General features: G+C 40.8%; 1 protein-coding gene and 1 long non-coding RNA gene across 2 annotated transcripts in view; one reads left to right on the top strand and one right to left on the bottom strand.

Annotated features, from left to right (window-relative positions):
• Positions 1-12,776, top strand: part of LOC122550433 (uncharacterized) — a 53,861-nt gene that overhangs the window by 19,399 nt on the left and 21,686 nt on the right. The gene's annotated exons all lie outside the window — the stretch shown is intronic.
• spata18 (spermatogenesis associated 18) overlaps positions 11,536-12,776 on the bottom strand; it is a 67,720-nt gene continuing 66,479 nt past the window's right edge. The window contains exon 13 of the mRNA XM_043691102.2: positions 11,536-12,107. Coding sequence (XP_043547037.1) covers positions 12,100-12,107 — 8 coding nt within the window. The 3' untranslated portion in view covers positions 11,536-12,099. The remainder of the gene's footprint in view (positions 12,108-12,776) is intronic.

Raw genomic sequence — 12,776 nt, 5'->3', positions numbered from 1 at the left:
TACCCAGCACGGAGTGAGTCCCAGTCTGCTCTACTGTTTTTTTCACTGTCATTCCTCTTCAGATATCCTAAGAATGAAAGAACTGCACTCACCAAGCATTGCTCATCTCGCAAAAGTAACTGTCTCCTTGACTGAAAACAGTCTCACATTTCAGGGATCTTTGAACCATGACCCTGAGGACTGCATCCAAGGTGTTAAATTTTAATGTGAATGATATAGAAACATAGAATATAGGAGCAGAGTTAGGCCATTCGGCCTTCCAAGCCTGCTCTGCATTCAATACGATCATGGCTGATCATCCAACTCAGGACCCTGTTTCTACTTTTCTCCTGTACCCTCTGATCCATATAGTCCTAAGAACTATATCTACATCTTTCTTGAAAGTCTTCAATATTTTGGTCTTAACAGTTTGCTGTGGCAAAGAATTCCACATGTTCACAACTCACTGGGTGAAGAAATTTCTCCTCATCTCTGTCCATGCACTTTATCCTTAGACTGTGATCCTTGGTTCTAGACTCCTCGGTCATCAACAACATCCTTTCTGCATCTACCTTGTCTAATTCTGTTAGATTTTTATTGATTTCTATGAGATCTCCTCTCATTCTTCTAAATTCTCCTAAATATAGTCTGAACTGATTAAGTCTCTCTTTATACATCAGTTCCACCATCGCAGAAATCAGTCTGGATAAGCTTAATTGCACTCTGTCAGAGCTATAACAAGAGAAAGTGAGGACTGCAGATGCGGGAGATCAGAGTCAAGAGTGTGATGCTGGAAAAGCACAGCAGGTCAGGCAGTATCCCCTGCTCCTTGGATGCTGCCTGACTTGCTGTGCTTTTCCAGCACCACACTCGACCAAGAGCTATAACATCCTACCTCAGATGACGAGACCAAAATTGCAAATAATATTCCAGGTACAGTAGCAACAAGGCCCTGTACAATTGCAACAAGACATTCTTATTGTCTTGTTACATAGGTCAACATACCATATACCTTCTTTACCACCTGCTACCCCTGCATGCTTACCTGCAATGACATGGTGTACAAGGTTAAAAATCACACAACAGTAGGGTATCGTCCAACAGGTTTATTTGGAAGCACTAGTTTTCGGAGCGCTGCTCCTTCATCAGGTAGTTGTGCCAGTAGCCTTTGGAACTTTCATCACAACCACCTGATGAAGGAGCAGCGCTCTGAAAGCTAGTGCTTCCAAATAAACCTGTTGGACGATAACCTGGTGTTGTATCATTTTTAACTTTGTCCATCCCAGTCCAACAGCAGCACCTCCACATTATGGTGTATGGACATCCAGGTCTCATTGCTCCTTTCACAATCTATTGCCATGTAGTTAATAATCTGCCTCACTGTTTTTGCTACTAAATGGATAATCTCACAATTATCCACATTATACTGTACCTTCCATATCCACCTAACTTGTCCAAATCACAATGAAGCCTCTCTACATCCTTTCACAACATACTCTCCTACCCAACTTTGTATTATCTGCAAACTTGGATTGTGACATGTAGTTTCCTCATCTATGTCTTTAATAAATATTGTGCATATCTGGAGTCCAAGCTTATCACTGTGGTACCCCACTAAAAACTACCTGCTACTTGGAAGAAGACCTGTTTATTTCCAGTCTTTATTTCTTGGCTGCCAACCGGTTCTCAATCCATTTCAGTGCACTACATCCAAAAGGGAGGTAGAGGGCTTGGCATTGTAGTGCAGTGAGAACAGCCTCTCTCTCAATGTCGGCAAAACTAAAGAATTGATCATTGACTTCAGAAAGAAAGGAGGAGAACATCAACGGAGATGAAGTTGAGAGAGGGGAGAGCATCAAGTTCCTTAGAGTGATAATAACCAACAACCTGTCCTGGACTTGCCTCTTAGTTATGACAGTGAAGAAGGCACAAGGACATCTCTTCTTCCTTCGGCGGCTCAGGAAATTTGGCATGTCCATAAGGACCCTCACCAACTTCTACAGATACACCATTGGGAACATACTCTCCAGGCACATAACAGCCTGTCCAGGACTGTAAAAAACTACGGAGAGTGGTGTGCACAGCTCAGACTATAACGGAAACCAGCCTTCCATCCATGGACTCCATGTACACGGCTTGCTGCTGCGGAAAGTCTGCCAGCAAAGACCCACCCCATCCCAGTAATGCTCTCCTACTACCTCTTCTATGAGACAGAATTTATAGAAGCCTGATCACATGCACCAGCAGGTTCAGGAACAACTTCTTCCTGGACATTATTAGATGAATGAATGGACTCTCTAGCCACTAAATAATGCTGATCTTGATAACGCTGATCTTGCCTAGCGCACACTCTGTGCAACGTAACCTGTAAGCCTCTGTCTAAGTTTTTCTAATCTGTACATCCTTGCTTACTATGATCTGCTTATGCTGCTCATAAAGGAAGCTTTTCACCATACCTCAGTACACTTGACAATAAAACGATTAATGAATCAATCTCATGCACTTTAATCTTGTATGCTAATCTCTTACACTGGACCTTAAAGAAAGCCTTCTGAAAGTCCAAGTATTCCACATCCACTGGTTAGCTCCCCTTATCCACTCCACTAACGACATCCTCAAAAAGTTCCGGCAAATTTCTCAAGCACAACTTTCTCTTTGTAAATCCATGCTGGCTCTGTCTGATCCTGTCACTGCCTTCAAAGTTCTCAGCTTTGTATCTTTTACAATGGACTCGAGTATTTTTTCCACAATTATTGTCAAGCTACCCAGTCTATAATTCATTGTTTGCTCTCAACCTTCCTCAAATAGTGAAGTTACATTAGCTATTCTCCAATCCAGAGGAACTGTTCAGAGTCTAGAGTTTTAGAAGATGACCACAAGCGCATCTGCTATTACTGGGGACATTTCCTTTAGTACTCTGGAATAAAAGTTATCAGCCCCTGAGGATTTATCTGTTTTTAATCCTATTGGTTTCACCAACACAGTTTCCCTACCGATATGAATTTCTTTCAATTCGTCCTTCCCATTAGGGTCTGTGCTCCCCCTTATTTTTGGGATGTTATTTATATTTTCATTTGTGAAGCCAGAACTAAAGTATGTATTTAATTGGTCTGCCATCTCTTTGATCCCCATTATAATTGCCCCTGTTTTTGACTATAGGGGACCGAGAGTCACCTTTATTAATCTTATCTTTATATGGCTATAAAAGCTTTTACTGTCTGTTTATATGTTCCCTGCAGGCTTATATCCATACTCTACTTTCCCCCTCATAATCAGCCTCCTTGTCTACATTCGCTGAAATCTAAATGCTGAAATGGTGAAAGCTGTTTTGGTTTACTCCAAACAGCTTAAATAAAGAACTAATTCTCCCTAGCCCCAATACTCATTGCCTAGACTCAGATGCAGCTTTTAAACAGGTTGCCAACATGTTTTGACAAAAAATAAATCATCGTGGGATCTGGATTTATATAACTCCCTTGCTATTTAGTGTAATGAGCAATGTGCCTGACGTTGCTTAGTCTGTTCTTCAGTAACCCACAGAGTAAGATCATTCAGATGTAACACAGGATTGGTCAGAAGTGGAGAACATAATTCCAATCATTAAAGCTGAATAACTTGTATCTTCATGTACCCAGTCCAATACATTCAAAACCCTCAGGAAGGTAATCAGTCCAAGGACCATGAAAATCAATGACTGTCAAACTTGATGCAGGGAGAATGTTTTTTTGTGGTTGGGGAATCTTGAATCGGGGACACAGTCTCAGGGTATGGCATAGATCACTTAGAACTGAGATGAGGAAACATTCTTCACTCAAACACAGTGAACTTGTGGATTTTTCTATCACAGAAGACTGTGGAGGCCAAGTCACTTAATATGTTCAAGAAAGACCTAGATAATCTTTTAGATGTTATTGGCATCATAGGATACAGGTTAAACGTGGAAACTAGGCATAAAGATAGAGGATCAGCCATGAGTCTACTTCAAGATGGCGGCGAAATAGCAGGGCTGCGTGTGGGCTCTTGTCCATGGCTCAGCCACTTCAGATACAGGCAGTGTTGGCAGTGGCAGCAGCAGCAGGGACATCCTCACGGCATTTGGGGCTGGTGATGGCAGCGGTGGCAAAGATCCTCCAGCAATTGGAGGCGGCAGCAGCAGTGAACTTCTCAAAATGGCGGCGCCAGCATCTCAGAGGAGGGCGGCCGGAACAGGGCTCTTGGCAAGTTAGCAGCGGCGGTGGCCTGGTCTGGCAGGGGAGCCAGAGAGTTCTGGTTGCAATAGACCCAGAGTGGGGACTCCTGGCATTATTGAGGTGGCAGCAGCGACCCCTATGTTGGTGGATCTGGTGCAGGCCATGGCAAGGCACAGGAGCAGGGATGTTGGCACAGTGGTTAGCACTGCTGCCTCACAGCGCTAGAGACCCAGGTTCAATTCCCGCCTCAGGCGACTGTCTGTGTGGAGTTTGCACGTTCTCCCCGTGTCTGCGTGGGTTTCCTCTGGGTGCTCCAGTTTCCTCCCACAGTCCAAGGATGTGCAGGTCAGGTGAATTGGCCAGGCTAAATTGCCTGTAGTGTTAGGTAAGGGGTAAATGTAGGGGTATGGGTGGGTTGCGCTTCGGCGGGTTGGTGTGGACTTGTTGGGCCGAAGGGCCTTTTTCCACACTGTAAGTAATCTAATCTAATCTAAAAAAAAAGGTGTCATTAGTGAGTCAGCTCAGGACTCTCTTTCAGTTAAATCTTTTATCCTTTTTATTTTTAAACTATTCAAAATGGTGCCAGATTTTGATAACTGCTGAAGTTTTCACTGTATTTCACTGTATTATTCACTGTATAATCTAAGTGACAATAAATAAATACATCATTCTTTCATTCATGACCATATTGGATGGTGGCTGAAAATGTGTTGCTGGAAAAGCGCAGCTGGTCAGGCAGCATCCAAGGAGCAGGAGAATCGAAGTTTTGGGCATGACCCCTTCTTCATGCCTGAAACGTCGATTCTCCTGCTCCTTGGATGCTGCCTGACCTGCTGTGCTTTTCCAGCAACACATTTTCAGCTCTGATCTCCAGCATCTGCAGTCCTCACTTTCTCCTATATTGGATGGTGGAGCAGGCTCGAAGGGCCAAGTGGCCTACTCCTGCCCTGAGTTTCTATGAAAGTCTATGAAACTTCAGTGAAAATTCAAAACCTTTCCCTTCCTGTGTACTTTGAAGTTTGGTTTTTGTAACCTCAAATCATATCACTCAGTATGCCCCAAAGAAACATAATCCTGCAAAGAGAGAAACAGAATCAACAAACCAGATTGTAAGATTCCATGATCTTTTACGAATTATGGACAAGACTTGGTTCGAGGATTCACATCCCCATGCTCGGCACCTCTCCCGATTTTCACTGACACCCATAAGCGTGTGTGCACATTTGGCATTCCCAATCTTGCCAGCTTCATTGTGGCTGCAGTTATCTCCTAGCCACCTGTAATGTTTGTGGACTTGGGCAAGCTTCTCACAAAGGAATTGTGAACCATTGTGTGGATGTTTGAAAGGTAATTTCAAAAGATTTAACTTACTCTCCATGTAAACTCACACCCCCCACCCCACCCCACACCACTCCTAATATCCCCTCATACTCTTCATTCCCCGCCATGTCCCACCCACTTCAAGTGTGCTCATGCCAATCATTTAGAGCGTTCTATGTTACAGGTAGCAGAACTCCAACAGGGCGGCAGGGTGGCTCAGTGGGTAACACTGCTGCCTCACAGCGGCAGATCCAGAGTTCCATTCCATCCTTGGGGGCGACTGTCTGTGTGAAATTTGCACATTCTCCCCGTGTCTGCGTGGGTTTCTACCAAGTGCTCCAGTTTCCTCCCATAGTCCAAAGATGTGCGGGTTAGATGGATTAGCATGTCAATGCACGGTTACAGGGATAGGTTAGAGGGCTGGGATGCTCTTTGGGTGCAGATTCGATGGGCCAAATGGCCTCTTTCCACACTGTAGGGATTCTATAATTCTACTTGGTGTAACTCTACTTGGGAGCCATCCTCATCATTACCGAAGTAGAACACTAGGTACCCACGCAGATTGCCAATTTCAGTGGCAACTGGTCTCCCATTGAGAATGCCCATAGGTGTCTTTAAACGTGCCATTATCATGGTTAGTGGAATTGACTGGAGAAGACATCTTGTTTCAATTTTTCCCCAGTAAGGGACAACTTTCTGTAAAGGTGATAATGACAACATCAATTATATGACCTGGTGACCACAGGATTTTATCTCAAGATGTCTATCTAGATAAGACTTGTTCTTACAGGATCTTGCCCCATCTCTGGGAGAAAGTCAGGATTACCTTTGGAGCAAGGTGTCATTTAAGAGTCCTCAAGTCCATATTCCTACCCCTTAGCCCTCATGAGGACAAAAGACAGAAAATAGAGGATATATGTCAATTACCAGTCAATACAAAGACTCTGATTGAGGAAGCATTGCAAGCTCTCAGGTGTGAGAAGTATTTCCGTGGTCTCAATTTAATCCAGTGTTCAAATGCTGAACAAGAATTGAAAAGAGCAGGAACCAGGGAACTTTACAGATACATGAGAATGCTCTTAGACTCTGTAATGCCTCTGCCATCTTCATGTATGGGGTGGAGTGAGTTGTCCAGCGTCTACAGTCTTCACTTTCACCTGGAGTGAACTTTTGTCAATTTCCTCAACTAGTGTGAACTACTGACTTACTTCCACATAAATGCTCTCTTTTCCTTGTTTAACCCTAATATTTGTAATGACCTGAAGTCAGTGGAATAAGAAATCCCTGCTTCAAGATCTTATGACTGTACAGGAGACTAAATCTCACATTATAAGATGAAAGATCTGTGACAGGGAAACAGCTGGCAAGATTAAATGACAAAAGGAATAAAGATTCAAGCCAAAAAGGGATAGATTTAGGAGAAATTAAGAAGCAAAAGCAAATAAAGTGCAGAAAAGATGTAAATGATGGAAACGTTTCCTCTCTGCAGTGGCCCTGGGAGACAATGGAGGTCTGTGGGTGCAGAGAGGAATAACTCTCCTCTCTCACTTGTTGAGAGATTATGGAGCTTGTTTGCTAAGCTGAAGGTGAAAAAAGTAGAGATACTTTACTCTTTCATCATAAAAAACTTCACCTGAAACAAGAACCCTCTAAAATGACAGGAACTGAGGTACCACTTCACATATTTAATAGTATATAAAATTGTGACTGAAGAGATGGGGCATTCTATATAACGACAGTGAACAAATCCAGTTACATCTGAATGCTATCATTAGTTACTGGACTGAGCGGAAATTATTGGGAAATTACTTCATTACTCATGCAAATGTTACATCTTCCAAACCTCGAAACTTTTAAGTCTGCTGTCAAGTACAAAGAATATGCATCTCACACTTTTGGTACGTTCCTTATGTCCTCTATAAATAGACCTGATCTAATAAGCAAACGTAGTTCACCAATGGTGACCCTGAGAGAGCTGCTGGGGGAAACATTGCAGGCAGATGAGGAGGGGTGAGGTCAGTTGGAAGAAGGGAAAGGGCAGGGGGAAGGGAAAAGGCAAGGGATGGACACTAGAACTAGAACACTCCTGCTCATCTCTGCATCTGTTTTTTTTTATCAAGCTTACCTTTTTGGTGATAACCACAGTTAGACAAAATCACTGGCAAGAAAATCTGGGTAGGGCAAGTCCAATGTCCACTATATGGGGCAGACCAACTTCCCAGAGGGGTCCTAGATCAGGCATTTATTGAACACCCTAGGCGCACACTTAAGAAATGGTCTGAAATACTTGCAGGCTGAATGTTTTTCCAAAGTCTTTAGGGACAAGACATTAGTCTGTGAAAATCAGCCTCGCTGTGTCTCTCTCTTATGATCAAAAATCCAATTTTCATCCCAAAATCAGAAGGGAGCTACCTATGCAGCACGCATATAGTGATGAATATCTACATGCATTGTTGAGATATTCATTGTTGAATATATAGTGATGAATATCTACATGCATTGTTGAGGCACAATATCGAAAATAGCCATCATGAACATTGTTTTGATGGTCTAATACATGAGCAAGCCTATGTGCACCAGAGTTGCCTCCAAGATGTATTATGTACAAAAATGGAGAACCTGAGCAGAGTCAGGCTTCAGCACCTCATCACAAACAGCGGTAACTCACTTAAATCCAAAACCCCTGACTATTTCCAAGCATCACACGAAGATTTGTAGTTGCAGGAATTATTTTATACTCTTGCAAACACACTACACATCTCATCACATAATAGTCAATGGAATCATGACATAACTTGACTTCACTAATCACAACACGTACAGTGAAACCAAACATACAATCATTTGATGCATTATAAAAAGGCATTTAATACTTAAGGTTCAAAAACATAAAATGTTTTGAAAAAAAAAGAAAGCACACATCATAAAAAAAGTTTAGTGTTATTTTCAAGCAAAAGCCAAAGCATTGGATGCAATACTACAGTGTAAAGCAGATTGTACTTATGTACAAATTCAAAATTATTCAATATTGATGTCACATGAGCAAAATCTGATTCTGCATCTGGTTTTGAACACTGCTAAGTGTAAAATCTTTAATGGAACGTGTAACCTGAATCAATATGGTCAATCTCTGGAGAATAGCTTTGGGCATTTACATGCTAACAATGCACTCCAGGCTAATAAAATTCTGTCCTTCCCTTCCTCAGGTGGATACAGGGGAATGTTTCTCTTTGAATACAGCAGGTAGAAGTGAAAGTTAAGAATGTATGCATTGTTCATTTTATAATCATTGCTACCAAGTTGTTACCTCTGGAGGGACAGTATTTCTGAGTCAGGGATTGTCCATGTGGGCCAACAGAATGTTCTCTAGGCCTTATTTACACCTTCTCAAAACTAATCTGTGGAACAAGATAACTTTCAGAATTTTTGGGCACTACATTTCCTTCAAATATTTTGGATGCTGAATCTTTAACTGACTGACCATCCGAGGGTAACAAGTACAGGGTGCATACACACCACGGGATATTCTTTTGCCAGATGTTAAAGTTGTTTTGGGAAAGAAACAACTAAATTACAATGCACGTTAATTCCCATGCAATGTTCAAATTTTAGTCCTCATAATTCCCTTTTCCCCTTCAAAAAGATTGATAAGCTTTGTGCTTGTCAAGATGAAGAAGATTAATGTAAGGAAATGAAACACCTTCTCATTTCAGACGCTCAGTGTTAGCACTAAGCACAGATCAAGCAGACCCAGCTGTAAAGTAAAGCTCCTCCTATTCTGCCCCAGCCGTGTGCCTCAACACTATTTTTAGCAGAGCCACTCCACTCCAACTGTAATATTTTTCTACTTCCTTCATCAGTTTTCTGAAGTTGCCAATTTGATAACATGGGCCAACACCTGATGTTACTGGTTTTAAATTATCCAAACTCATTTGATGAAGATCCTAAACAGCCAAAAGGCATTGAATATTGTTGTCCTATCTGCTGGGTTTGAACCTAGCTCTTTTGGTCGAAAAGACAAGGCTTCATCCAATCAAATTCTGTAAGCACTGATATTATAAATGTTTTTTAAAAATGAAGGTGTGGATAAGTAAAAAAAAAATCAGTTGCTATGCTTCCCACTTTTAATTACATTAATCAATCACCAGATTATGAATGGGGGTGGGGATGGAGGTGAAGTTGAAGGGAGGTAAACAATAGGGTGTTCCCTCAACCAACAGATTACACCATCTCAGTTCTGTTTGGCTATTGATGGATGATATTGATCTCCAATAAAGTGCTTGTGTGCAGGTTATAAAACATTTTAAAACAGTGAAGATACCAATGCTAAACCATGCGCATATACGCTCACAGCTGCGTAATACATTTTCCAAGCTTGAGGGTTAAAATTTTGAAGTTAACTGTGAACTTTTAATCTTTAGCTATTCTCTCAATATTGTTTGTACTGATGTGCCATAAAATAATGATCATTGCACTTTTGTGGTAGGATTATACAATACATTTTCAAAAGACCTGTAGAAATCAGGGGAAATTCTGATGTATAAAGTAGGGGCTCTGTGTTGTGAGAATATGACATTGAAATAGAAGGAGAATATTAGGTAAAAGGTCTCAATCTTAAAATTTTGATGAAGGAATTTGAGAAACAGAGGATGGAATGTTACATAGAAATGAGTAGAAACAGTTTGCCTGTAAGTAAGGTACTATTAATGCTTTTCATTCCATTCCACTGATAGACGTTAATACCTGAACAATCTGGTAAAGTCTGCTAAGTCATAATTCTGCTGCCATAATCAAATATCTTGGCAATTAAAGTATTTTCCTACTGCAGAACAAAGGTGTTACCACTTCCTGCTTTTTGATTCTATTGGGTCACTGATAGCTGTGGAACCTCATGTGTTTTCATTTGCAAGTTGAATAATTATAACATAATTAAAAGAATTAACAAACAGTATTATACTTATTGAACAGTCATTATACAACCAAACTTGGTATAGTTGTAAAACTTCAAATGATTTAAAACATTTCAGATTTCAGTTACACATGAAACTGTTTTACCTGTGTGTCATATTCAGCACCATAGTTGGGTTTCGATGACCCTGGTTTCATTAGAATAAAAACCTGCTTAAATTTGGCAATATATGCTCCACAGGTCAAGAAGCCTCCATGGAGAGAGGAAGGCTGTGTTAACATTTCAGGCCACTGACCTTTCATTACAACTGGTTCTTTTACCATTCCAACTCAGGGTCATTGAATTGAAATAATAAAAATAATACCTTTGCTCCCAAGACACTTCCAGACCTGTTGAGAGTTTGCAGCATTGTTTTATTTTATTTCAGATTTCCAGCATCTGCAGTGTTTTATTTTCAGTTAATGTTGTGCTCTTTTTGTAGTATTTAAGACTGAAAATAGCTAGGACTTTTAAAGAATGTTTTATTATTTATGCAATTAAAGGTTTTAGCTGTATTCTTTCAGCTAAATTCCTTCCATCCCTATTAATGTATTTTGCAATTACAGCTGCTGTAAAATCAGGAATGATTTACCCACATTTCATCATAGAAGCACAGAACTCTACAGCACCAGAGGACTCCCTTTGGACTTTTGTGCCATTCCAGCTCTTTCAAAGAGCTATTCAGTTTAGTCCTGCTGACCTGCTTTTTTCACATAGCCCTGCAAGTTATGTCCAATCGCCGATTGAACATTTCTATGCAATCTGATCCCACCATCCTTACAGAGAATATTTTCCAGCCCCTCACAACCTTATGATAACAGAACCAAGGAGGAAATTAGGAGAATTCTTTCTTTACATCATCATGTTAAATCAATGCCTCCAACTATCGACCTATTTCTGACAGTTTCCTCTCTACTCATGGCCTGTCAAGTGTCTCTATTAGGTGAAAATGTGTTGCTGGAAAAGCGCAGCTGGTCAGGCAGCATCCAAGGAGCAGGAGAACCGATGAGAAAAGAAGGGCTCATGCCCGAAACGTCAATTCTCCTGCTCCTTGGATGCTGCCTGACCTGCTGTGCTTTTCCAGCAACACATTTCAGCTCTGATCTCCACCATCTGCAGTCCTCACTTTCTCCTGTCTCTATTAGGTCTCCCCTTTAAAGAGAAAGGCCTACTTTCTCGAACCTCTCCATATAATTGAAGTCACCGGTATCAGCATGATAAAATGCTTTCTTTCAAAAGTGGAATGCCAAGAACCATACACAATACTCTGGCTGAGGTCTAACTAGAGATTTGTGAAAATTTAAGACAATTTGCCTGTTCCTGTCTTCACCATTCCTACACGCAAAGGCAAATATTCCATGCACTTAGTTGTCTTATCAGTTGCGTTACTGTGTTCAAGAATTTATGAATATTCATCCATGGATCTTGTTAAGTATATGTGACTGCTAACATAGGTCTTAGGACGATACTGTACAAGGAATGTATTTAATAATTCTTAACAATTAAGCAACACACAAAAAACACACAAAGAGAATTCCTTTCTAGAAAGATGAGATCATGCAGAAAATGTTCACATTAATCAACTTCTGTTAATTAAATTCCTGATATCATGGGGTGCTTTCAGAAGTCCATCAATCTGTTAATCCTTGAACTTCAATTGCTTCAACGTCCTAAGTAAGCAGAAAAAAGTATTAGTAAATCTTATAAGTTATATACATGGGTCAACTTAACTGTCATAAACATTTTGTAAATTAAAATTAAGCTAACTTTTGAGAAAATGCCTAATTTTCAATGGCGTGTAAAGAAGAGGAATATGAGAAAGCATCAGTAGAGCAAAATATTGAGAGGGAGAAGGTCTTAGAAAGACTGGTTCAGCTTAAAAATGGGTGAGTCACCTGGTCAGAATAGTTTACATCTCACGTTACTAAAACAAGTGGAAGTGGAGGTAGCAGAACGACTTGTTATCGTCTCCCAGTCTCCCCTATAGATGGGAAAGTTGTCAGAGGATTACAGAATGGCAAATGTGACATCCTTATTCAGCAAAGAGTGCAAGCACAGTCCTAGCAATTACAGGCTGCTGAGTTTGATGGTCAAAGTGAGTATGTTTTTGAAACAATAATGAGGAAAAAAAATTAACAAGCATTTGGAGAGGCTCAAGTTACATGAGCATAAGAAGTACATATATGTAAAGGCAGATTGTGCTGGACTAATCAAACTATATGCTTTGATTAAGTTACAGACTCACAGAATTGTTATGGTACATGGCTACAAAGATGTTCATCACCTAGGCAGAGTGTCCTGCAGTCAACATCACAGTGAAACAGTCCAGACATAGAATC

This window comes from Chiloscyllium plagiosum, unplaced genomic scaffold (assembly GCF_037043375.1).
Source record: "Chiloscyllium plagiosum isolate Xiang-an unplaced genomic scaffold, Cpla_swu_hap1 HiC_scaffold_1, whole genome shotgun sequence".
Taxonomy (NCBI): domain Eukaryota; kingdom Metazoa; phylum Chordata; class Chondrichthyes; order Orectolobiformes; family Hemiscylliidae; genus Chiloscyllium; species Chiloscyllium plagiosum.
This window is presented reverse-complemented; position numbering and strand designations above follow the sequence as displayed.